The sequence below is a fragment of the Loxodonta africana genome, chromosome 21, assembly GCF_030014295.1.
Source record: "Loxodonta africana isolate mLoxAfr1 chromosome 21, mLoxAfr1.hap2, whole genome shotgun sequence".
In the NCBI taxonomy this organism is placed as follows: Eukaryota; Metazoa; Chordata; class Mammalia; order Proboscidea; family Elephantidae; genus Loxodonta; species Loxodonta africana.
The window spans coordinates 58,912,575-58,937,666 of NC_087362.1; the positions used below are offsets into that span (position 1 = coordinate 58,912,575).

The window sequence follows — 25,092 nt, forward strand, 5'->3', positions numbered from 1 at the left end:
GCTGAGACTGAGAGGCCTTTGAGGCTTCTGAGGGCCAGCATTTCCTACTCTCCTCAGCCAGTTTTCAACACAAAGAGAGGAAGGGGTGGGATCAAGGGGACTGGAGCTGGGGAGGGGGTGGGCAGCTATGGGGGCAGGGGTGGGGCCTGGAACAGATTGAGAGACCCTGCCCAAGAAGCTGTGGAGACTTGGTCTGCCCAGTGACTGTGGTGGGGTGGGATCCCGAGGCTGGCTGATCACTGCATTCCTGGGGGCCCAGACCAGTATTGAATTGGCTTGGCCAAGAGGGTGGACGTGGGTCCAAGGCAGACCTCTTGGCTCATCAGTCATGCCCAGGCTGGAGGGGTACCTCAGCCTCCTGCCCAGGCCTGAGGTGGGGCTTTCTGCCTCTTCAAAGATGAAGGGCAGGTCTAGGGTGCCCCATCACTCCCTGACCAGGGTGCAAGGTGAGGGGAGCTTGCAGAATCCAAGATGGCACGATTCCCCTCTCCCTTTTGTGCCCAACTCTGGGAGAGCTGGGTGACCTGGTCTGGCTGTTCCCACCCTCCTGACATGGAGGCTGTGTGGGAATCTGAGTTGCCTCAACTTATGGCAAACAACTCCTCCATTCCTTCCCTGCCCCACCCCAGCTGGGTAACCCCAGATCCCCTGTCTCTCCCTCCTCTGATCAGTTTAGAGTGGCCACCCATCTGCCTCCTAGCCACCTCCAAGGCTCTGCTCCTCATGGGGCTTTAGTTCCAAACACCCTTGGGAAGGAACACCCACAGAATCAGGAACACAGCCACTTCAGTGTGTGTGTGGAGGGGGGGAGGTCCCTAATACCAGCCTGGGGTCCACCCTCTGCATTTGCTAGCCTCTCCAGCTGTGAACACCAGCCCAGGCTCTTAACAAACAAGACCACACTCACTGGCTGTACAATTTATTCAGTCCAGATTATTTACAGAGCTAAACGGATGGGGGTGAGCACTGAGCCCCCACCACCCCTGGGCTGGCTCTCCGATTCTGTGCCGCTGGGGTCGGGTGGGAAACTGGTGGACCCACACTCGAAGCCAGCCTGTGAAGCAGCTGCCCCATGGGGGCCTCAGGGATGCTGGGTGCGAGCTCAGGACTCAGGGAGCAGAGGTGACAGAGCCGGCTCTACAGTACCGTTTCCCACAGCAGCCTTGGCCTCCTGCTGACTTTGGGAAGGAAAAGAGGAAGGAAGAATCTTTGCCCTCAGGGGTCAGCCCAAGGAGGGGCGTCTCCATGGCCACGACTGGCTCCTTTGGGGCTTCCACAACCCCATCCCAATCTGCATGGCGAGAGGGGATGAGCTGCTGGCCTCTCCCCACCAGCATCTCTCCTCCCAGTCCCCCAGGAGGACAAGGAGCTGGAGGGGAGGAACCCAAAGTCTGGTGCATGGTGGGCCGTGGACCTCTACCACCTCATTCTGGGTACCTGTTAGCCCCCTACTCTCAGGGGATTGGGACACTGGTAGCTGGAGCTTGATGCTGGTTGAGCTGCGACCTCTGAGGACAGGTGGGTGTAGGTGAGAAAGGGTGGGAGAAAGCCCAGGGAAGAAGCCCAAGTGGGTCAGAGCTCAGAGAAGAGAAAATCCACAGGGGGCTTGAAGCCCAGCCTGGGAGGCTAGGCTGGTGCCACCTCTTGGGGAAGGGGCCTAGGCAGACCCCCTTTGGTCCTTGGTAAGGCAGACCCAGGGCCCCTTCTCCAGAGAGGGAAGGAGGTGTGGCTCAAGGGGTACCTGGGAGCTGCCGGCCCCTCAGCTGGCAGGGGTGGGGTGGGTTTCCTAGGCACAAGAAGCCAGGGTTGCCGGGGCTGTCAAGGTGGGTTGGGAAGGAACCAGGCCTCAACAAGGACTCAGAGACCAGTGACTGCTCATCCCATCCCCCTCACCACCTCGGGCCTGGGGCTGCCCCTGGTGAAAAGCTTGTTCTAAGGCAGGGAGAGACTCAGGTGGGTGGAAACCTCACCAGTCCCCAAAGCAAACTGAAGCCACCATTATGGCCCTGGGACTCAGGCTGAGGAGGGGCCAGGCCTCCTTCTTCTTCCCCATGGGCCTAGGGCAGGAAGAACCTCTACAGCTCGTAGCCCACTCTCCCAACTTGGGCCTTCTGTCCCTTGGCTCCTTTGGCTGTGGCCCCCTACCTGTGGGTGGGGGCTTCATTCCCTTTCTGGAGCAGAACTACATTTAGAAAACTCTAAATGCTCTGCCCTGAGGGACAGAGGGACCACTCCTGCTCAGCAAAGTAGAAACAAATGCTCAATTAATGTCCAAAAAAACAAAAAGATACCTGGGCATAAATAAACAATGGGGGCAGGGCTGGCGGGGGTTGTTTGAGGGTCCAGTGGAGTTCTTGCTGGGCTGCCCCCTGGAGCCAAGTAGAAACGCAGCAGGCTCCGCCATGCCGGGCCCCTAGCACCGTGGGGAGCAGGCGGTGGGCGGGGCGGTCAGACCCACTCCTGCAGGGAGCGCTTGCAGTAGAGGAGCATGCGCGGTGCACCCTTGCGCTGCAGCTGCACCAGCGCGTAGGTGAGGCCCAGGAGGCACAGCAGCAGCACCAGCGGGACCAACACCTCCACCACGTTCACCGTCCGCGCTGCCTCGTCCATCTGCACCACCACGCGGCTGCCCCCATCCTGGTCCTCCCCGGCCTCGAAGTCCTCCTCGCTGGCAGGCCCCGCCTCCTCCTGGCTGTCACCTGCACTCGGCATCGTGTCTCCGTCTCCGTCAGGGATGAAGGGCGGGTGGTCCACGTGGGGCCATCGGGGCCCGGGCTCGGGCTCCACGTGCTCGTAGCAGCCCATGAAGTCCCGCAGGATGGACTTCGGGTAACCGGGCTCCATGCGCAGGCGCTGGTTGTCGAACTTCCAGTATTTAGTGCCTTTGTAGAAGTAGGTGTAGGCTGCAGGGGCGGGTAGGGACGGGTGGGTCAGGCAAGGCCCACTTAGCACCTGAGACCCTCCAAGTGGACCAGAATGTGGTGAAGGGGCCCCGGCTTTAACACAGCCTCCTTCTCACTTGCTTCTCCGAGCATTTTAAAATTCTCCGCTTCCTAATTTACACATCAGGATGAGGCTCAGAGAGGGACAGGGTTTAGGTCAAGGCCAAGATCAGAATCAGGGTCTCCTGGCTTAGGCAGACACAGGCTACATCACAGAAGGTCCAAGCCTCTTGTCCAGCCTGCTGGTTGGGGGCTGCGGTTACCCCACTGCCTCAGTGGTGAGCCCAGCCTGCACCTGTCCCAGGCCTGGCTCTACCCAACACCAGAGAGGCCAGCATCTTGCTTGGGGCCACACAGCCATCCCACAGTGGACCTGGCGTGGAGCCCGGCCCTGCCTTGGGCAGCTTGCCAGAGTTCCATCAACACTGGGGAGGGCCAGGCTTGAATCAAGGTGGTGGCGGGGGGTCTGTGCTCTACTGGGCACATGCATTTAGAGCGGAGTTGTGTGCTCACACCACAGAGCCCTTGGGACAAACCAGAGGATTGGCAAACAAAAGATCCCCCTGAGCCTGTGAACCAGAGACCCTGCTGGAGAAATACACCAGCCACAGCTGCCTGTCGCTGGGCCACGATGTTGGAGTAAGATCGGGCCTTCTTCTAGGTGGGTAGGTAGACACCTGGGAAGCCTTCACCTGCCCATTTCTGAGCCAGGTTCATCTACAGGACTTTCCATCCACCCACTCAGGCTCAGGGCTCCCTGAGGGCTGCCCAGGAGGTGGCTCGGGACCAGGCTAACCCAGGCTGGAATCCTGGCTCCACTACTTCTTAGCAGCTGGGGGACTTGGTGTAAGTTACTCAAGCTCTCTGGCTTAGTTTGCCCATCTGCGAAAGGGGACCATAAGGATATAGGGAGAACCAGGAGAGGCCATGCTTGGGATGCTCCCAGTCCAGGGCCTGGCACAGATGTGTCCTTCCTGTGAGCCACTGCAACACTGGGTAACCCCAGGCAAGCCTTCCTGTCCCCTTGTGAGTGTGTGTATGGGGCACGGTAAGTCCTGGGCAAACAGGTACCTCCGTCATTGCTCAGGAAGGCCCCTTTCGGGGAGGCAGGGATCCCCTGCCAGACACTGATGGGCTTGGGGTAGCCAGGGTCTCCATGCTGCGTCTCCTCATTGAAGCGCCAGTACCTGTGACCAAAAGCATGCAGCTGTGGATCGAGAGTCCCTGCTTGGGCCCAGGGCCCATTCCCCACGGGTTGTGGGTTCTTTCTGGGTAGGCCTGAGGGTGAGGGGGCCCGGTGGAGGCCTGGGCCCTTTAGGCAGAGGGAGCATGCAGCTCACCTGTCCTCTTGGAAAAAGAAGGTGTGGCCTGTGGGCTCCCACCAGATGGCCGTGTCAATGTGGTCGTAGGGGATCCCCAGGCCATAGCTGGTTAGTGGCTGGGGGTAGCCGGGCTCCAGGTTCACTTCTCGGAAGAGCCAGTAGCGGTTACCTGTGTGAGGAGGGACCTGAGGCTGAGGGGGTCTGTGTGTGGAAAGGGGAAGAGGGAATGCTAGTTTGGGCCCACCAATCCATTCTCATCCACTGCCACACTGATCATGTACACACACACACCCCTGTACACATGACGCTGATATCCACACACTCATGATGACGTTCAAATCAACTCAGCTGTGCATCACACACTCGGTACCCAGCGACACCTGTGACACACTCATTTACATGCATGCAAGATACCTGCTCACACCTGTTCACACATACACACACACACTCAGTCACACTAGAGCAGGCCTTCGTTCCCAGGTGAACATGCCCCCTCCCACTCACAGTTCTTGTACAGAGAGAGGAGAGGGGGAGCCCTGCCTGGCCCCTGGATCTGGGGGCTGTGTCCCTGGGGCTCCCTACTTTCAGTGTGGGCCCAGTCCTGTCCTGAGGGTGCTCCTTCCTGGATGAGGCTCAGGCCAGCAGGGCTGGGGACATAGCTGATGGATTATAAGTGCTGCCTGCGAGGCCTTTGGCAGGGAGGCAGGGTGGGTAGTAGGGGGCTCCATGGTCTCTGTCCCAGAGTGGGCTCAGAAGGCCTATTTTCATGAGTAAGGGGCTGCCAGGGCAGCCAGGATAAGGTGGAAACAGGAGGCCTAAGTGGCAAGGATGGAGGGAAATGAGGCAGGGACCCTGTGCTCAGAAGAGGGACAGACACGTGCCCCATCAGAGCAGCCTCTGGCCTTCGGAGCCCCAGGTGGTCATGGTCTCCCAGCCCTCTGGTCTCCCCAGTCCTGCTCGCCCTCCCATTGTAGCCCACAGTTGGGGGTCAGGAGCCAGCAAGCATCCGAGACATGCGCTGCAGCCTTTCTCCCTCAGGCCGACTGGGTCGGAGGCAAGCCAGAGGTCAGGCCAGGAAGGCTACCCCACCCCTGCCCCAGCTCACCCTTGAAGAAGACAAAACGCCCATCCTGGCGCTCATAGGCAGCACTGATGTTACCGGGCAGGCCACGCCAGAAGTGCCCGATAGGCATGGGATAGTTGTCCAGGACGTGGTTGTGCCGGACCCGCCAGAACCAGAGGCCCTGCGGGGAGGCTTGGTGTGAGTGGGCAGAGCCCTGACCTCAACCAGCCCCTTCCCACTCAGGGAGGGCCCAGGGACAGGCCACTGAGGTGCTGAGGGAAGGGCTTGGAGAGCCAGGGCTGCCCCAGGGAGAGCCGGGCCAGGGAGTGGCACTGGGCCTTGCAGTGGGACTCTGGGCCAGCCCCTCATCCTCTTGGGCAAGGCTTCAGACGGTTGGTGGGTAGCTTCCCGCCTGAGCTGGGCTGAGGGGCTAGGGAGGCAGGCGGAGGGCCCGGGGTCAGACCTTGAACACGAACATCTCCCCACGCAGCACGGCCACTGTGTCAAAGTTCCCATCGCAGATGTTAGGGCCATACTGGCCAGGCCGCGCCGGGGCTCGGGGCCGGGCAGGGGGAGCCGGCTTTGGGGGCTGTTCTGGCTTCCTGCCTGGGGGTGGGGGCCGAGGAGGGCGGTGGTCTGGCCGGCCTGGCCGCCGTGGTGTCACAGTGGGGAGGAGCTGTGTGGGCCGTGGCTGACCATCTGGGGTGCCTGCGGGTGAAAGCAGGGGGTGAGGGGGCATCCCCGGAACCCAGCCAGGCTCTCCTACTCAGAACCCTGGGACCTGAGGGGCCACCAGCCTGGAGAGACCTGTGCAGCTGCACCCAGGTGAGAGGCCCTGTCTGTCCATAGAGACACCTTCCCCATCTGCCATCATCCTCGGGAGGACCTGGACTCTCCTTTATACCTCCCACCTCTCCACACTGGGCCTGAGTTGCTGCATTCTTGAGGCTGAACTGCCTCCACTTCCCCTCGGGGACATTCCCCTCAGGTGGCTCCAGGAAGCAGGGGACACGCAGTGCACAGAGCATGGCTCTGGCATCAAATACCTTGACCTCTGCCAGGTGCCCATTCATCACTGGGCTGCTGGGGGACACAGTGAGGGGGGCGTCTGTCCAGGTTCAGCCGGGCAGGCGCTGCCAGCACAGAGGAGGGGCCCAGCAAGGGCATGGGACTGGCCCCCAGAGCCCTCAACACTGGAAGTGTTCTCGGGCGGGGCCTGGGTGGGGTCACCTGCCTCAGAGCCACTGGGAAATGATAAAGCAACAACACTCAGCTGAGGGCCCATGACAGGTGTGGGCTGGGAGGGACACAGCGAAAATGGGGTCCTGGGACCCCCGGGACACCCTTGGTCTAATGAGAATATTGCTAAGGAAGAAAAGAGGGTCATGTGTGTCCCCTCGAGGACCTTACCCTGGAGCCACGGTGAGGGCTCTGGGTGAGGGCCAGGTCCTAGAGTTGGCCTGGGCTTGATTTCTAGCACCACCATCTACTCACCGTGTGATGTGGGCAAGTCTGGGCCTCAGTTTCCTCATCTACAAAATGGAATAGTGGCAGTACCTATGCCCTGTAGGGCTGGGAAGGGATTAGTTGGGAGCAGTGTGCAAAGCTTGCTGGCTACAGCTGTGCCACCCACTCACCATAGAGCCGCTGGATGGCCCGGAGGTCGTCCTCGGGTAGCTGGAAGTTGTCTGTGTCCATCCACTGGTAGAAGGGCGCCATGATGGCGGTGGGATTGTTCGAATGCTCCAGCCCCAGCGCATGGCCCAGCTCATGCACCGCCACCAGGAAGAGGTTGTTTCCTGCAGTGGGGGCAGGCAGCATGGTCAGCTCTGGCCCATCCTGGGGACCCAGCCACCCTAGAGACCCTCCGAGCTGAGGCTGCCAGATAGCCTGCCCTTGCTTCACTCTTGGAAGTGGCTGAGCCGCTCTGACTTCTGGGCCTCAATTTCCCCATCTAAGAAATGGGTACAATGATCCCTTCCGTTTTCTACCACGCCCTGCAGACTGTGGGAGAACAGACTGAAGCCAAGTATCAGTGCTTTGAAGAACTGCACAGGGCAAACTCTCCCCTTCCTACCCTGTGGCTACTGAGCCCACCCAGCTCCAGTGCAGCCTCCTTTGCCCCTGCCCTGGACAGCTGTCCTCACCATTCACATCAGTGTTGGATAAGGTCCAGGGTTCATCTGCATCGAAATGGGTATCTCCGCCCATGCCGGGGCCGGGGAAATAGGCGTGGGCCAGAAAGCCACCCGTGCCGTCAAATGGTGAGCTGTCGCCATGGAAGCCGGAGGCAAAGAGTACCATGATATCAGCCTCCTTCTGCCGCTGCCGCCGGATGTCCTCATAGGGCACCTCCTCGAAGACCAGCGGTGTGGCCTGCTCCCACACATGGAAGGCCCTGCGCAACGCCTCCAGTGAGTGGTACCAGCCCAGCTTGGGTGTGTAGTTCTGGATGCTGCAGGTGGACCGGGAAACATGTGAGCAAGCCAGGCCCTGGGGACTACTGTCCAGGGTCACAGCATCCACTGGGTTGGGGACAAGGGACACAACCTCCCCAAGCACTGTACATAAGATATAAGGTGGTGTGTGGACAAACCAGTTGCCATTGCGTTGATTCCAACTCATGGCAACCCTGTGTGTCACAGGAGAACTGTGTTCCATGGGGTTTTCAGTGGCTGCAACCTTTCAGAAGCAAATCGCCCGGTCTTTCTTCTGAGTCACCTCTGGGTGGACTTGAACTGCCAACCTTTTGGTTAGTAGCTGAACACTTAACTGTTTACACCACCCAACTGGCCTGATGCATGAACAACGCTAGCCAGTATCAACTGTTAGTGACTTTGATGTGATTTTGAAAAACAGAACAAGCATGTCAAACACAGTTCATTAAGATGTCACTAAATAAGACTGTACTGTGGCAAATGCACATATTTTAAGAAAAATGTTAAGTAAATAAAAGTACAGGTGATTATGTAGCCTAGGCAAAGTTCTAGAAAGTGGGATGCAAATGGCTGAGGTTTGGGAAACACTGGCCAAGTGATTCTAAGTGTTGGGCTTCAGAGTCAGGCAGGCCTGAATTCAAGTCTAACATTATCTGTGTGACCTTGGGCAAGTGACTTGACTCTGAACTCCGGCTTCTTCATCTGTAAAACGGGGGAAAGGCGAGGCGCGCTTTCTTGATGGAGTCCCCAGGAGAACTAAATAAAATCACTCATGTAGAACACGTGGCACAGAGCCTGGCACATGACAACATCGAGATGAGTTATTATTCATGTTAATAACATTAAGCTTCTGTGCACTGGGCAGATTTCCATTAACTGTGATGGGCGTGTTTTGGCTGGTTGAACCATTAATTCACTCTGGGGCCTAAAGTCTAAGTGACTGTTGGAGCTGCTTTTCCTCAGGGAGATGGAGCTCTGGTGGGGCCCTGGCTGGACTGGTGGGGGGAGGTGGGGAGGGGAAGGGGGAGGGTCTCCCAAGGACTCAGCAAAAAGGAGAAGGGTGCCCAAGGCCAGGGGTTTTTGCAGGTAATAGCTGCCTGCCTACCTGGCACATAGCTGGATTCTTACAGCCCTCCCTCCAGCCCTTCACAAATGCCTGAAGCCAGGAGTCCCTGGGTGGTGCAAATGGCTAAGAGCTTGACTATGTTCAACCTAAAGGTTGGCAGTTCGAACCTACTCAGAGGTACCTCGGAAGACAGGCCTGCAACCTGCTTCCAAAAAGTCACAGCCTTGAAAACCCTAAGGAGCAGTTCTACTCTGCACACGTGGGGTCACCATAAATCAAAACTGACTCAACAGCAACAACACAACAACTACAACACAACAACTATGCCTTAAGCTGTGCTTTAAAAAAAATGCCCGAAGCCCCTTCCCTCCTGTGAGGACAGCCCAGAAACCCACCCTGCCTGGGGGAGCCCAGCACCAGGCTGCTGGGGGAGGGGATGGGCAGAGAGGAAGCCACTAGAAGGGCCCCCGACCTTCTCCAGAAGGGAGAGACTGCGTAGGGTGTGGGACTGACTTCCTTAGTGTGGGAGCTCCGCCGGCCACCCTGGGGTGCGCTGCTGGGAAAGGAAGCCTTCCAGACAATATGGCTGGGAACTGGAGCCTCAGCCCAGGTGGGAAGGGGGTGAGAGACTCTGGGGACGCCCCGCCCTGGGCAGCCTGGCCCCTACCTGAAGGTCAAGTGGTATGTATTCCACTTCTTCCCAGTGAGAGCATAGCGCTTCCGCCGCCGCCGCAGGTTGGCCTTCACATGCAACCCAAACTGGTCTGGCACCCCACAGCGGGGCCGCTTCATCCACCTGGGTCATGGGCATGGAGGGGTGAGCAGAGAGCCTCCCCTCGACACCCCGCCATCTTTGGCCCTGCCTCTTCCAGGTAGTCTACCTTCTGCTCCCCACCCCACCCTGCCTCTGGCCTCAGAGCACCCCTCATAGGAGTGTGGTGGGGAAACTCTCTAACCTCAGGCTTCCTCATCTGTAAAATGGATACGGCAATCCTATACTGGGAGATGAAGTGCCCAGCCGTGATTCAGTAAAGGTGAGGTCCTTCTCACAGTATTACCCAGGAACAGGAGTTATTCCTGAGGTTTCAGGTCCCTGATACATTATGCTGTGTGTTCTAATCAAGGACATGAGGAGTCCCACCAGCTGTTAGATTCAGACCAAGCTTGGCTAGGCTGTCCCCTCCAGGACAGCATGCTGCACCTCCCCATTCCCATGACTATGACAGACGTAACTAATCAATCACTGTGCTCTTTCCTGCCACGATTGGATTCTGCCTTAAGAGCTTTCACCTAAGGCTTCAGGCAGCCGCTACCAAACAATGAGCACTGGCACAGAGGACCAAACCATTTGCTCTCTATTATCTAGGCCATTCTTTTGTGGGATTTCCACATGACAAGCCCAGGGCAGGTGCCAGTGGAGACTTTGAGGGGCCTGATGGCAGGACTCACGCCTTGGTCTCTTCATCAAGCACACCGGTGACCGGAATCCCATAGAAGCGCTGCATCTCGGCAAGGGCTGAAGCCAGGATCTGGGCGGAGCGCAGGGTGGACATGTAGCTGCTGGGCTGCGGTAGGTAGCCATAGAGCCGCAGCCACTTCTGCAAAGGAGAAGCCACAACTCAGCGTTGGCAGGATCCGACACCTCTCAACGCACAGTCTGCATCAGACCACTTCTCACCACCAACAGCACCATTACCCCCTCCAAGCTGCATGACTGCCTGTGCCTCTCAACTGCTCTCCCTGCTTCCACGGCCCCTAGAGACTGTTTTCATACAAGAGCCAGAACAAAGGGCCTTTAAAATCAGATCTGCTCAGTCCTTGGCTTAGAACTCTTCGATGGCTTCCCATCTCAGAGTAAAAGCCAACTCTCACAGGAGCTACAGAGACCTCATCGTCTGACCTCACTCCTTCCATCCGGCCCCAGCCAGGCACCCTCCTGCCTGGCGGCCTTTGCACTTGCTGCCTGGAGTGCTCTCCCCCAGACACCTGTATGACTCCTGCCCTCAGTTGCTTCAGGTCTCTGCTTCAACCTCACCTTATATACAAGAGGCTTTCTCTGACAGAGGAAAAAAAAAAAAAAAGTCCCCCCTGGCCACCTTGCACTCCCTGTCTTCTTTCCCTGAACTTATCACCTACTGCACCTGGGTGGTGTAAACAGTTTGCTGCCAACCTAAAGGTCAGTGGTTCGAACCCACCCAGTGATACTGTGGAAGAAAGCCCTGGCAATCTGCTTCTGTAAGGATTATAGCCAAAAAACTCTATGGAGCAGTTCTACTCCATCACAGGAGGTCGTTATGAACTGGAATCAACTTGACGGCAATGTTTCTGTTTTTTAAATTTCTGTATTATGAGGGCATTGGTGGTTCAGAGGTAGAATTCTCACCTCCCAGGCAGGAGATCTGGGTTCACTTCCTGGCCATTGCACCTCAGGTACAGCACTGACCATCTGTCAGTGGAGGGTTGTGTGTTGCTGTGATGCTGAACAGGTGTCAGCAGAGCTTCCAGACTAAGACCGACTAGAAAGGCCTGGCGATCTACTTCTGAAAATCAGCCCATGAAAACCTTGTGGATCACAACGGTCTGATCTCCGATCAATCACGGAGATGAGGCAGGAGTGGTGTTTTGTTCTACTGTGCATGCGGTTGCCATGAGTTGGGGGGACTGACTCCATAGCAGCTAACATTTCACTGTTGTTTGTTTCCCCCCGTTAGAACAGAAGCTGTCTCCACCAGGGCGGTCCATAGGTGCTGTGCTTATCACTGCACTGGCTTCTCAGGGGAGGCCACCAACTGCTCCAGTCAGACTGCTGGGGACCCCAGAGGGTTCAGAGCCTCTTAAGGCTTTATCAAGTGGAAAATCAGCCCCTTGGTGCAGCTATCCCATGGGCTCTAAGCCCCCAGGAAGGAGAACAGACTGATTCGGGCAGCCCAGCCCAGCCCAAGAGGGTGGGACAGGAGACATGAAGTCCAGTCTCCACTCTGCCATGAACTCTTGCTTCTCTCAGAGCTTCAGTTTCCTCATCTGGGAAGTTTCGGGTGCCGGGGGCGGGGGGAGTGGTGGTAGTGATTGAGGGAGCTAGCCCTGGGAAAAGCACCACAATGATTGTGCTGTCCCTTTCCAGAGCTTGATGGACAAGTCTTCCCATCCAGCTACCCATTCACCCACCCACCCATCCATCCTGCCAAATCTTCTCTGAGCACCCTCTGTGCTGGGTGCCATGCCACCTGGTATTGCGGGGACCACGCTGAGGCATCTGGACCTTCAAGGATGTATGACCTCCGCAGGGAGACCCTGTGTACCCACAGTGTGGAATTCACACATTGTGAGTCTGTAAGCTGACAGGACCGTGGTGGTCACAGCAGAGGGAAGGATTCCCCTCAGGGCTCCAAGGAACCACGTCGAGCTGTGGTAAGAAAGGGCACTCTGCCCTGCCCACCTCATGTCCTCAAGGCCACGAGAGCATGGTGACTGCTGGATGGGAGGCCGGTGAGCATGGCAGCCAAGAGCGGCTCTGGGCCTTAGCTGCGTGGAAGTGTGTCCTTTGAACCCTTCCTAGCTGACCCTGGGTCTCTGGGGGCTTACTCTAAGGGGCCCCAGAATGCAATGGCTGCACAGCAAGGGTCCACAAGGCAGGATGATGGAGGGACATGGTGGCTGCTCTAGTTGGCCAGCCACGGCCACATCTATCTGCCACCAACGTCACATCCAACTCCTTGGGTACTTGCTCTGTCAGTGCCATTCAAGAGCCCAGCCCTGGCACCCAGCCAGGCCCCCAATGTGGCCGGCCTAGCTTGCAGTGCCCAGGCTGCCGAAGGAGGGAGCAGCTGCTGAGCTGAGAAGGGCAAGGCAGAGAAACTGCCAGATTGGAGCCTGATGCCCAGTCACAGCTGTCAGGCCTCTCAGGACACCGGGAAACAGCCATAGTGCAATGAGGCAGAGACACAGAGCTGAGAAACAACCATCAGCTTCAGTGACAGACAGGGCTGGGGACAAATCTCAGCCCAGCCATTTCCAAGGTGTGACTGCAGGCACACCCAGCCTCCCTGTGCCTCAGTCCATCATCAGTACAACAGGGCTGTGTTAAGACCTGCCTCCTCTCACAGACTGCTGTGAGGATTACATGGGAAAATCCACACTAGCTTGGCACTGCTGTGCAGGGTAAAACCCAAAACCAGACTCACTGCTGTTGAGTCAACTCCAACTCATGACAGCCCAATGTGTTTCAGAGTAGAATGTTCCATAGGGTTTTCTTGGCTGTAATCTTTAATGAAGCAGATTGCCAGGCCTTTCTTCCATGGTGCCACTGGGTGGATTTGAACCACCAATCTTTTAGGTTAGTTGTCAAGCACAAACCATTTGCACCACCCAGGGACCTTTGGGCAGGAAAAGTAGCCCAATAAATGTATTATTAATGATTTAAATTTGGTGAGGAAGAAGGACAGAGACAGGGACTGGTTGTCCCAGGACAGGCAGCTTTTGCCTTTACCAGCAGGGGCAAATCGCCCAGGCTTCACACCACTGGGAACTGGCCAGGTCCAGCAGGGTCTGAGTGCCGCCAGCAGCCTCAGGTGAGGGCAGGGCCCATAGCTTCCTCACCAACCCTCCCAACCTCTCTGGTCCAGGCCTCCTTCCCTCAGCTCCTTGACACCGGCAACATCATAGGGAGCTTCTGTGTTCTTCCCAGGAAGGGAAGCCTTGCCCTGAAGCTCCTGCAAGTATGGCGTGTGGGGGGGTCTACTGAAGGGGTTTGGGGGTCCATCACCCTTAATGGAAACGGTTTTCCTGAAGACGCCTGGAGAGACCCAGAAAGTGAGGCCATGGTGCTTGGTTAACTCCAACAGGCGAAAGGAATCCAGCAGGGAGAAAAGTGAGGAGGAGCTGGCTGCTGACAGATGAGGGCACCTCTATATCACCTATTTGCATAAAGTAAAAATATCTCGGGAATGTAATCACAGGCCACCAAGGGGCTGATTAGCAGCATCAGCAGAGCGACAGAGGGGGAAGGGAGAAGGCTCCTAGGGCTGGGGCTTGGGGAAGGGGGAGGAGAACTGCAGTGAAGAGCTCCTGAGCCTGTGCAGGGGGAGCCCCTTCAATTCCAGGGGCAGCTCAGGGGCTGTGGACCCTCCTTTGTGCACCCTCCGAGGCCCAGGGAAGCAGCTTCTCTCTCAGGCTCAGCCAAGCCTTGAACCCTCAGCCTCCTGGTGACTAATGCCTCACTGCCACTGCCAGGGAGGAGAGCCAGAGGCTGTGACAGGTGGACCTCTGGGCAGTGGGTGGGGGTGGGGTAAGCAGAACCAGCCTCAGCATGACAAGGCGAGGAGGCTGATGGAGTCTGCCTGACTCTGGCAAATGTCCGCTCAGAGTGGCCGAACGCCAAGCGCCAAGCAATCTTCTGGGGTGGCAGCAGACACCACCCCCCGGGCTGTGGGCTTTTTCCTTCCCCCAGGGTCCAGGAGGAAGTCTCCCGTGACCCTACTGCTGTGCTGTGACAAGCTCAGAAGGTGAGGTTGTGTTGGCAGGGAAAGGACAGAGTGGGATGGGGTCCACAGATGCCTGGTACAGGTAAGGGGAGATAGCCTGCACCCCTCGGAGCGAGGCTGCTGAGGCACTCTGCTGCCAGGGATGAAAGGGTGTGGTTCCCAGTCCCAAAGTGGGAGGAGGGGCCATGTTTAAGTCACTGCTGTTCCCACCCTAAGGGCTGCCCCCTACACAGGTGGGGTGAGCCAAGCAGGTCAAACTTTGTTTCTCGGGTGGGGAAACTGAGGCTCGGGGAGCTCAGTAAGTGGCAGAGTAGGGGAGGATTAGAACCAGGGTTTGGTTTCCTCCTCCTCCTGGAGGGCCACTGTCCAATAGCAGGGAGGGCTCTGAAGAGGCTTGGCAGCCCCTCCCACCTGCAGCCCAGGATGACGGGGTGGGGCTGCTACAGGAGACCCTGCCCCTCCTGGTTCTCTTGGCCCTGTCTTTCTTGAGCTCCTGGTACCATCCCTTAAGTTTTTCTCCAGGGTGGTTCACGTGAGTGTCTGGCCTCAGGCAATCTCCAGGGAAACCTCCAAACCAAATCCACTGCCCTTGAGTTGATTCCAACTTATGGTGACCCTATAGGACAGAGTAGTACCGCTCATAGGGTCTCCTAGGCTGTATTCTTATGCAAGCTAGCTACCACATCTTTCTCCCACAAAGCAGCTGGTAGGTTCCTTTCAGTTAGCAGCTGAGTGCTTAACTACTGCACCACCAGGGCTTCTTCAATGCTCAAAAAAAAAAGTTGCCATCGAGTTAATTCTGACTTATAGTGACTCTGTGGGACAGAGTAAAACTGCCGCCTAGGGTGTCCAAGGAGCGGCTAGTGCATTCCAACTGCCGACCTTTTGGTTCGCAGCCAAATGCTTAACCACTGCAGCCACCCCTAAAGAGGCAAGAGCACTATTATCCCCATTTTACAGAAAGGAAGGTTCAGAGGGCGAGGGGCCCACCTAGGGTCACACGGCTGGCCTGGGCCAGAGCTGGGCCGAGTGAGCAGGGCTGTTGGGCCAGGCTGTTTCTGAAGCATCACGGACCCCTCTTGGCCCGGGGCTGGGGATTCTGGGCTCTGGCCCTTCTCAGGGAGAGTGCCTAATCCTCCCCACACCCAGCATCTCTAGCTGGGTCTGGACCACAGGAGGGCCGCCCCCTAGAACTGCCGAGACAGTGCCACCAAGGCAGGCCTGCAGGGAGGGTGTGTCTGAGCAGGAGCTGCCAGAAAGATACAGTGCAGTAAACCAGCAGTCCTAGGAGCGAGGAGGGGCCAGCACCCATTGCTGCCCCTACAGCCAGCTCCTCTGGGCTCAGACAGGTTGAGACTGCCAACAACGCCAGTAGCCCCCTCCCACCAGGCCCTTATCAGACCCTGTTGGATAAGGACAGTCTCTGCGGGGCTCTGCTTTGCTTCTCTCAGCCCAGCTCCCTTGGCAACCCTGGGCAGGGCTGTCCAGCCAGACACAAAAGGAGTCCTGTCAAGGCTGCCAGCCATGGGTTCAGGCCCCAGACCTGACCCAGCTGTTGTGAGGTCTTCACTGTGACCGACTCCCCTACCCTGCACCCTGCTAGTGAGGGCTCATGGGAGCACTCTGTACTGCAGCTGTGCCAGGCACAGAGCTGGGGCTGACACGGGCCAGGAGCCTGGTGTGCTCTAGCCCCTCAGGCCACCCTGTCCAGGGGATCTGAGTCAGGAGCCCGCTTATCGGCGAGGGGACCCTGGGCAAGGACCAGACTTGATGGCATTGGAAGGGCCTCAATGCCGTCAAGTTCAGCTCCCTCACTGAGGCCTCCATGGACTACAGCTGGGCAAGAGCTTATACAGCCTCAGCTTGCCTCCCTCTCCAATGACAGGATGCTCGTGGCCTCTAAAGTGGCCCAGTCTGCCTTCCAGCGCCAGGGACTGCTAGGAAGCTTGTCCCCAGGCTGAGCAGGAATCTGCCTCCTGGGGACGCCTGGCCCTTGGTCCTGACTGCTTATCCACATACAGGCCTTCACATAATGGAAGACAGCTAGGACGCCTTCTCTGAGCCTCAGTTCCCTCGTTTGCAAAATGGGGTCAAAACTGTCCCTCCCCACCTACCTTCCAGGGTTGAGAGCCCCACAGCTAGTGAAGGAGGGGAACCCAGCCAGGCCATTCAGTGCTGGGGGTAGGGGGTGACCTGCTGCCTTTGGAATGGTTCTAGAAGGACAGACACACTTGCTTATTTTAGGTTTAAATCCGTCCCCCACTATGCGGGGAGGACACCCAATCCTCCCTACACTCAGCATTAAGCAAAGTTGCAGGTGGGGGAAGCGACTTCTGGAAGGTGGGGATAGTGGCTGGGGGTGGAGGACGCCCAGTGCAGGAAGCAGGAAGAAGACAGGCCTGAGTTTCTGCCACTTCTCTACCCTGAAGCCTCCCTGCCCCGCCCCCTCACTCTTGAGGAAAAAACAAAGGGGTCCTTTGGCCAGTGGGCAGGAAGGGGCGGGGTAAAAGAGGCCTCTATCTGCCAATAGTTTGGGGCTGGCAGGGGGCCAGGCCTTGAGGCCTCACCTGGAAACCCCCCTACAGGTGTTACTGCTAGGTGGGCCTGCCCACAGGATGGCTGGATAGGTGGAGGCAGAGAGCTAAGGGCAGTTCTGGCCCCACCTCTGCAACCTCCTCCCTACCTGGCTCAGGCCCAGCAGGCTCCTGCCAGGCGGGACTTCCACAGGATGGCACCCTGGGCTCTGATCCGCACCTTTAACCCAGCATGGGGGCAGGGAGCTCCAGGGCAGACAAAGCTAGGTTCAAATCTAGCTCCGCTGTTCCCGGGCTGTGGAATTTGGGGTAATTTCTTTTACCTCTTAAGCCTCACTTTCCTCTTCTACAAAATGGGGTAACAACAGCACCTACACTTGCAGGGTTATCACCAGGACTAAATGTGAAAAGGCTAGGCCATGCCTAGGACAGAACCAAACATGCTGAAGGTGCTCAACATGTGCTCAGCATTCAGCAGCTGAAGTCCCTGCTGATAAAGTAAAGCTTGATTCTCACTGGGCCCCACGGGCGAGCCACTGTGCACTGCCTGCGGCATTTTATACACAAACGCACTAGATTACCCTGATAACTCCATCAAACAGATACTATTATTATTCTCATTTCATAGACAGGGCAACTGAGGCTCAGATAGGTTCAATGACTTGCCCAACAACACATGCCATTTGCTCCTTGCTGCCACTGCATTTTGCTGCCATTTAGCAAGTGCTTCCTATGTACCACGTACCAGGCTCATGAGCACTGGACATGGAGCTGGAGTCTGAACTCTTGGGGGTGGTGGTCACTCCTGGGGGAAGGACAAGGCAGTGCCCATGCCCTAAGGGTCAGCCCTGGAGAGCCCATATGGCTCCAGAGGCTCAGTCATCAGGATGTGGGACATCTCCAAGAGCTGGCTAGTGGCTGGGCTGGTACCTGGGCCTTCATCTGTCTCCTGATATTGGAGGCTGAGTTGGGGATCTTCCTGCTCATTTCCTGCCATCCCTATGGGGGAATGGGATCTGGTGAGAGATATCCCTCTTTGTCTCTGATCTAGGCCTAGCTTGCTCACCTCTGCTTTTTTGCCTGGGCTGCAAAATCTATGTCACTTCCCGCCCTGCCCCTGAGGGCCCAGCCCCACTGTTGCTGGTCTCCAGGCATCACCAGAACCACGGTCCTACTGGGGAGCAGCCCCCTTGAGCTCTCACTCTGGTCTGGGGTGGGGGGGTTATCTAGCCAATGTGTGCCTCAGGCCTGGAGTGTTCAGCCACCTTCAGGGTCCCAGATTCCCACGTTCATTTCTACTGTCCTCCCAGGACCTCACTGTAATGGAGAAAGATCTAAGCAGAGAGCCCCCAACCCCTGGGCTTCTGCTGACTCAGAGAGCACATCTCCATGCCCAAACGGAGCTGGCCATGGGCTCTGCCCCACCTGAGCATCTGTCTGCGTGAGCTGGGTCTGCTACACGCAACTCTTGGGACAACATTGAGGATGCCGATTTTGATCAGAGCTGAGGAGCAGCAGTACCTCCATGACCACCACCACAGCTAGTGTCAGACAGAAGCAAAACTGGCAGCTGGACAGAGGTGATGGTGGCAGGGAACGTCTGGATCAAGCACCAAAAGGGGCAAGGAAAGGCCACTAGAACCCAAGTGCCTGGCACTGAAGGGCTTCCCATGCCCTGGCAGCTCTGGCCTGTACCCTGTGTCCCAAGCCTCCCTCCACTGGAAGAGACTCCCCACAGCTGGTATCAGAGGGCAGTGGGCGCTGGAATATCAGTCATCTTTGGGGGGCTGGGTGTGTTTGCATGTTGACTCCTCTCTACATTCAGGGTTTTAAAAGTCTCCACCCTTCTTGGGGTGGGGCAAAGGAAGACATTTGTGCCCATGTGTCCTGGACAGGTCGGGTAGATGTCTCACTTGTCCTAAGCCCACACCGTTCAGAGAAGGAGCACATGTTGGGCTGTCCTCCACAAGGAGGCAGATGACAAATGGGACCCAAGGGTAGCCCAAACATGGGGGACCTGGCAAGGGGTGGGGCATGAAGGGCACAGCACAGTTGAATCCCTGGTCACCGGCTGTGGCCATCAGACCAGCTCTCCCTGAGTTTTGAAATAGGAAATACAGACAGGAGCAGCTTGTTGGTAGAGTAAAAAGCAGAAGAAGGCAAGAAGATTCTGCTTCTGTAGGCACCCAACAAGGTGCCTTCACTTTAATCCCTTCTTCCTGGAGGGTGGGTACAGGGGGTCTCCGCAATTTCTGCTCCATATTTAAGAAAGGGTATTCTAAGGAGGGCAGTAAGGCCCTCAGGGGTTAGCATGGAAGTGGGAATAGAGATTCTAGTACAGGAATCTGGGGCTGAGACTCATCAGTCAGACTTGAAGGTCAGACCAGAATTTATAGCAACTCGCCTCTCTTTTTGCTCATCCTCCTCAGTTGGTGTGTTGTGGGGTCTCTTCAGGGAAGGTGATGTGACCCTTTTTAGTGGTGGTGGCACCACATCTGTGAACCTTGGGGACCTGAGTCACCCCCACAGGACAAGTTGAGGGCCTGAAGTTTTAGCTGGGGGTGGGCGGCAGGAGAGCCATGGGAGGAGACCAGAGCTTCTCCAGTAGAAACCAGAGGCAGTTAAGTCGACCAGGTGTTATAACCAGAAAGATCAGGATGGACACCTGAAAAGGGTAGGGCAGGTACTCCAGATGGCACCTCAGTCACCAGGACCTGGGTCTGTACAGGAGAGATTAGGCTTTCCCACCTGGCTCCCTGAGGTTGGGCTGGGCTGGGGGTGGGGCTCTAGACTGAGACCTAACATCTGAGGACCCATGTTGGATGCTGAGCCATCCTTCCACCTGAGCTCAGTTTGATGTTTAGGGCTGGGCAGAGAGGGAGTAGACAGGGCAGAGCGGCTCCGGGGTGACTTCCCCCAGGATGACAGCCTTCTCCAGACTGGGGCCTGGCAGGCTGTAGGTATCTGCTGGCTTCTGGAACCTACACCAGGCTCCCAATTCCTTAGCTCAGTGGAACTCCCTGGGAGGGAGAGGAAGGGAAAGGGGCTGGCTTTGGCTCACTTGGCTCAGCTGCCGAGTTGCTCAAAGAAGGTCCCGCCATGACCTGATCAGAGCCCTGGAGCCCTGGAGCTGTGGGGATTGCCAGATGAGGACCAATGCCCTTCTCCAAGGAGTCCCTGAGGCTGGTCCTTGGACACAGTAGACCTGGGGACAGTTTTTCCACAGCCCCTGGCAGATGGGCTGGCTGCTGAGGCCATCTGACCCTTTAGACCCAGATCTGGCCAGGCTTGACAATGCCCCTAAGGAAGAGCCTGCTCCCTAAAGCCAGCTCCAAGGGTTGGGGCAGCATACCTGTCTAGCAGTCCATCCACCCTGGCTTCCAACTTTCAAGGGTTCCCTAAACCTTTGAGTCTCTTCCACCAACAGTCGCAGGCCCAACTCGAGTCTTCCCCTAGGAGAGGGGTTGTAGGCCAGTCACAGAGTGCCAGGCCAGTACCACTGGCTTAGGACCATGGTCTGTGGTCTCAACACAACCAGGAACCTCTTCCCTGGAGGTCCAGGGCTGCCAAAAGCGGAGAGTCCAGGCTGGGGGCTAGCAGTGGAAGAGCAGAAGCAAAGGAAAGTGATTACGCCCCTTTAAACCACAAGCCCCTGTGCCCCAGCTCCTGGCTATCTAAGGTGCCAGTGCATAATGCGTGGCCACCAAATTCCAGTATGGCCCATAATTGCTTCCTGTGTGGACATTTCATCCCTAAATAAGTTATTAAGGAGCTCAAGGATGGGTCTGTGACTTGAAATTCCTTGGTACTCTACTCCACAGTATGCAAGTACGCCCACACAGCCCTTTCTGCCCAGCACCTGGGTCACAGGCTGAGGGTAATTCCCATCAGCAGTAACCCATTAAAAAACCAGTTGCTGTTAGAGTCTGGACTCACAGCGACCCTACAAGACAGAGTAGAACTGCCCCATAGGGTTTCCAAGGAGCTTTGCTGAATTTGAACTGCTGACCTTTTGGTTAGCAGCTGAGCTCTTAACCACTGTGCCCCCAGGGCTCCCCATCAGCAGTAAAACGAAAAAAACCAAACCCATTGCCATGGAGTCAATTCCGGCTCACAGTGAACCTATAGGGCAGAGTAGAACTGCTCCACAAGGCTTCCAAGGAGCGCCTAGTGGATTCGAACTGCCGCAGTAGCGCTTAACCACAATGCCACCAGGGATTCCCCCATCAGCAGCCCCTTATAAACGCCTGCCCCTGTGGAGGGGGTGGGCTGGATTCCCAGTCGGCCTCCACCCCACCCCACCCCACCCCGCCAGGGCCTGGCTGCCTGCAGCTTGCCCTGGGGCCTGGCCACGGAGTGAGAGCAGAGCAGGTGGGGAACTGGCTGAGAGGTGTAACTCGAGCCCGGGAGGATTTCCCTGCCCTTCCTCCAGGCTTTTATTAAAGTAGGGCGGGGAAGGGCAGGCTTCCATCGGAAAAATCTCCCAGGCAGCCCAGGGAGGTGGGGAAGCCGCTGGGGGGCTGGGACGGAGCACCGTCCGGGCTCCAAATAGAAAAAGCGTTCAGGCCCGCAGCCCGGGAGGCTGAGGCTCCAGGCCGGCCCAAGGGCACCGAGGCCCGAGGAATGCCCGACTCGCGGCTCGGTAGCCCCGGCACAGAGGCAGCATTAGGGCGCATCTACTGCCCTCAGTCTTGAGCAGTCCTCTCCTCCCCTGTTCGAGGCAGGGAGGAGTGTCTTGGAAGTGAGGGAAAGAATGGACCCTGCTTTTGCTCTGGAGTAGCAAGCTGGCGCCCTCACTGTCCCTGCTTGGAAGCACGGAGCTGGGCGGTCCCATGGGGCGGGGGCGTTGGCCAGACCCAGTTCTGAGCCAGAAGTTGCACCTGATCACCCGCGAGACAGATTCAGAGAGGGGACCTCCGAGGACTTCAGGAAGGCTCCCTGCGAAAAGCGAAGAGGAATGCGCCCTCTCTGACTTGGGCTTCGGCGTTGGGGCGCTGGGTGGGAGGAAGCGCAGGGGGAGACAGGGTCTCTCCCTTGGACCCACCCGGCGCGGCGCGGCTTCCGCGCAAGAGTCCAAGAAAGTAGCCTAAGCACCCCTTTACCTGTAGTCTGCTGCCTTAGCGGTTCGCACTCCATCCCCCCATCCTGGGCCGCCGTACGCGGCTCGGTGTCACCCAGACCATAGGTTACAAGGCAGGAGAGCTGTCGCTGCCCTGCTCCTTCAGTGTCCCCCTGAAGCAGCCCCCTTCCCCTCTTGTAAAGAATGCCACCGCGCGCCCGCAGGGCTCTCGAGGAATCAGTAGCCGGGGGGAAAGGAAGGAGGGAAGCCAAGGACTGGGGGTGGCGGGGGCTGCTCTTGCTACATGGGCTGGGGCAGGTCGGTGCCCACGGCAGAGCTGTAGGAGCAAAGAGCCGGGGCGAGCCCTACACCCTCAAGGGTTTGGAAAGAGGTGCGTCGCAAAGGGCAAGCCGGGGAGGGGCTGCCGGCCTGGTCCCCCTTTCCTTCCCCGCTCCCCCTTCTGGCGAGGGGCTCCTCTCCCGCCACTTCCACGCCCCAGGCTGCAGGCGTGCACCTTCCCCCCAAGCCCGGAGCCAAGGGGCAGGGCGGTGATCCTTACCTCGGCGTCGACTTCTGCGTCCTCCGCCACTGCGCCGCGGCCCAGGCAGCCCAGAAGCACCAGCAGCAGCGGCAGCAGTGGCGTCTGCGCCGCCACCTCCCAGACACGGAGGAGGCTGCCCGCCCAGTCCGGCTGCCCGGGAGCACGCCGGTTGCTGCCCATGTTCTCGGCACCCGGCCCAGGCCGGAGCGTTGCACGCGTGTCTTGCTAGCTCGCGGGCACCGGGGCCCAGAGCGCGGCTCGGAAACTTACGACGCTCCCTGGCTCCCGGCCCCGAGGGCGCACGGCAGATCTCCCGCTCCCCGTCCCCGCCGGAGCTGTTTAGGCCCCCTCGGCAAATCCCCAAGTCGTGGAAGAAACGGTCAGGGCGGTCGGCGAGCGCGGAGCGGGGAAGAGGACCTGCCGGAGCCGCCTGCCGCAGGGTCCCGCTGCCCTGGCGCCCGGAGCTGGGGGCCCGGCTCCCGAGAGCTAGCGCAACTCCTTAGCCTTTGTCTGGCTCAATGCTCCGGCCGCCCAGTCCAGAGGCGCCCCCTGCGCGCCCAGCTCCCTCTGTCCATGCCCGGGGTCGGGCTCTGGCCGGAGCGCGCGCCTCCCGCCAGGGGATTCTGCTTGCCGCAGCGCCCGACCGGGCCGGGGTACCCGCGCGGTCCCGGGAGGAGGCGCAGGGAGCTGGCCGGAACGACCAAGCGAGCCACGGAGCCGGCGCCCGACGTCCCCGGCGAGTTCAGCGCGGCTCGGAGCGCTCCTAGCCCTCCTCCTTGCGCACTGTGGGCGCTCTTAAAGGGCCAGTGCGCTCCCTGCGGGAGGACCCGGGTGGGGGTCCGGGGGCTGGGGGCGGTCCCCTAGCAGGAGACATCCTGGTGGCAGGTGCGGGTGGAAAACCCCGGCAGGCGGCCCTGACAGCAGAAACCTTCCCAGCCCCACCCAGTCACCCCCATCCCTGCTCCTGAGGGACTAGGGGGAGGGTTGACCTCCAATACGACCCTCAGTGGAGGGAGGGCGAGAGAAAGGCGAGGTCTCCCTGCTAGGGAGGAATGAAGACGCCTTCTCCCACCTAGTAAAGGGATACTGAGGCAGCAGTGGGTGGAGAGGGGGGATTCAAGTGTCTTTAGTTAAAAAAAAAATTAATAAAAATGTAGAAATTGCTGGTCTGAGGTTTCTTTCCAAAAGCCCTGGAGTGTCTTTGGCCCTTTAGCGGCGGTCAGAACGCAGGTTTAGGAGAGATCGGCTCGAGTTCTGCGCCGGCCACTTACTTGCGGCGTGGACATGGGCAAGTTCCTTAACCTTTCTAAGCCTCCATTTGCTTACCTGGAAAATGGGCAGAGGGCTGGGGTGAGTGTTAGGCCAGGCTTCGGGCTCCCGGTCTGGCACACAGTAGGTGCCCAACCAGAGGCCACCACTTTGGCTACTATTTTGTGCAAGTGAAATGCAACAATGCAGCCTGGCCCAGCAAGGCGCAGGGCGGGCGGGCACACCTGCCCAAGGAGCTTAATGTGCTAGATTTAATTCTATTCTGGGAACAGTTTGAGAGTTGGGTCGGTGTGACTGCAGGAGGCCCGACCTGGGGGCTCCGGAGGTGGGGGCCTGGGTCGAAGGTTAGCCGAAGTTGCACGGCCAGTCCAAGGGCAGCCCTGGCGCCGTGGCTGGCAGGTGAGGCCGGGCAGGAGGGCGGAGACTTTCTCCTCTTCCACATCCCAGCTCCGGTAGCGGGAGCCTCCCTTACCTGAAGGTGGTTTTCAGAGTCGGCCTCACCTCCCGGAAATCAACGGAGATCTGGCAGAGCTTTTTAGAAAGGACCTGTTTAAACTGGCCTGTGAGGAGCAGAGAAGAGCTCCCATGGTAGATGTTACCGGGTGCATGCCAGAGAATTAAAAAAGTCCGGGCAATTCCATCCATTTCTACAAGCTAACTTCTCTGTGGGATCACTCATTCGAGAAATGAAGTTTTTACATTTTTCACTTTGAAATTTGCTTTAAGAAATGTTAGAAACTAGATGGTGCCCGGTTACCACCACCAATTGCTCTGGCAGGGATCACAATAAACAGAGTGGGAGAAAAATGTAGAAAAAACATTCAAATTCACACACCAAAAATAAAAAAGAAAAGCAGGCTTGCTGGTCTGATAGAGGCTGGAGAACCCCCAAGAGTATGGCCCCTGGACATCCTTTTAACTCAGTACTGAAGTCACTCCTGAGGTTCACCCTTCAACCAAAGATTAGGCAGTTCTATAGGGCCAACTCTGGTGGCATAGTGGTTAAGAGTTACGGATGCTAACCAAAAAGGCCAAGTCCACCAGGCACCTGGGAAACCATGGGGCAGTTCTACTCTGTCCTATGCGGTCACTGCAAGTCAGAATTGACTACTTGGCCATGAGTTTATAAGGCCAACAATAACACATGTGAGGGACATGCTTCATAGTTCAATTATGTATACGAAACAAATGGGCACACCAGCCCAAAAGCAAAGATGAGAAGGCACTGGAAGGGGCAGGAAAACTGAAGAATCAGAAACAGGGAACTGGGGTGGAGAAGGAGAGCATGTTGACACGTGGGGGGATTGGCAACCAATGTCACAAAACAATTTGGTATTTAGCTGTTTAATGAGAAACTGTTTTGCCCTGTAAACTTTCA

The 25,092-nt window shown here is 57.7% G+C and overlaps 1 protein-coding gene across 1 annotated transcript; it reads right to left on the reverse strand.

Moving 5' to 3' along the window:
* Positions 1-2,448: 2,448 nt before the first annotated feature.
* MMP15 (matrix metallopeptidase 15) lies at positions 2,449-22,625 on the reverse strand. Its single transcript, XM_003416278.3, has 10 exons — positions 22,464-22,625; positions 10,281-10,429; positions 9,499-9,627; positions 7,475-7,782; positions 6,965-7,126; positions 5,791-6,035; positions 5,370-5,508; positions 4,283-4,433; positions 4,014-4,129; positions 2,449-2,903 (listed from the first exon to the last, which is right to left on the reverse strand). The coding sequence occupies exons 1-10, from the start codon at positions 22,623-22,625 to the stop codon at positions 2,449-2,451; spliced, it is 2,016 nt and encodes a 671-aa protein (XP_003416326.2).
* Between the last annotated feature and the right edge of the window lie 2,467 nt (positions 22,626-25,092).

What these genes read in the sequence shown, in the direction of transcription:
- MMP15 (XM_003416278.3), bottom strand. Translation starts at nt 22,625, where the DNA reads ATGGGCAGCAACCGGCGTGCTCCCGGGCAGCCGGACTGGGCGGGCAGC. An exon ending in ACATACCACTTGACCTTCAG is followed by an intron (nt 7,783 to 9,498) that starts GTAGGGGCCAGG and finishes GTCCACCTGCAG; the next exon opens with CATCCAGAACTACACACCCA. An exon ending in CTTCCTGAGCAATGACGGAG is followed by an intron (nt 2,904 to 4,013) that starts GTACCTGTTTGC and finishes CCGCCCCTGCAG; the next exon opens with CCTACACCTACTTCTACAAA.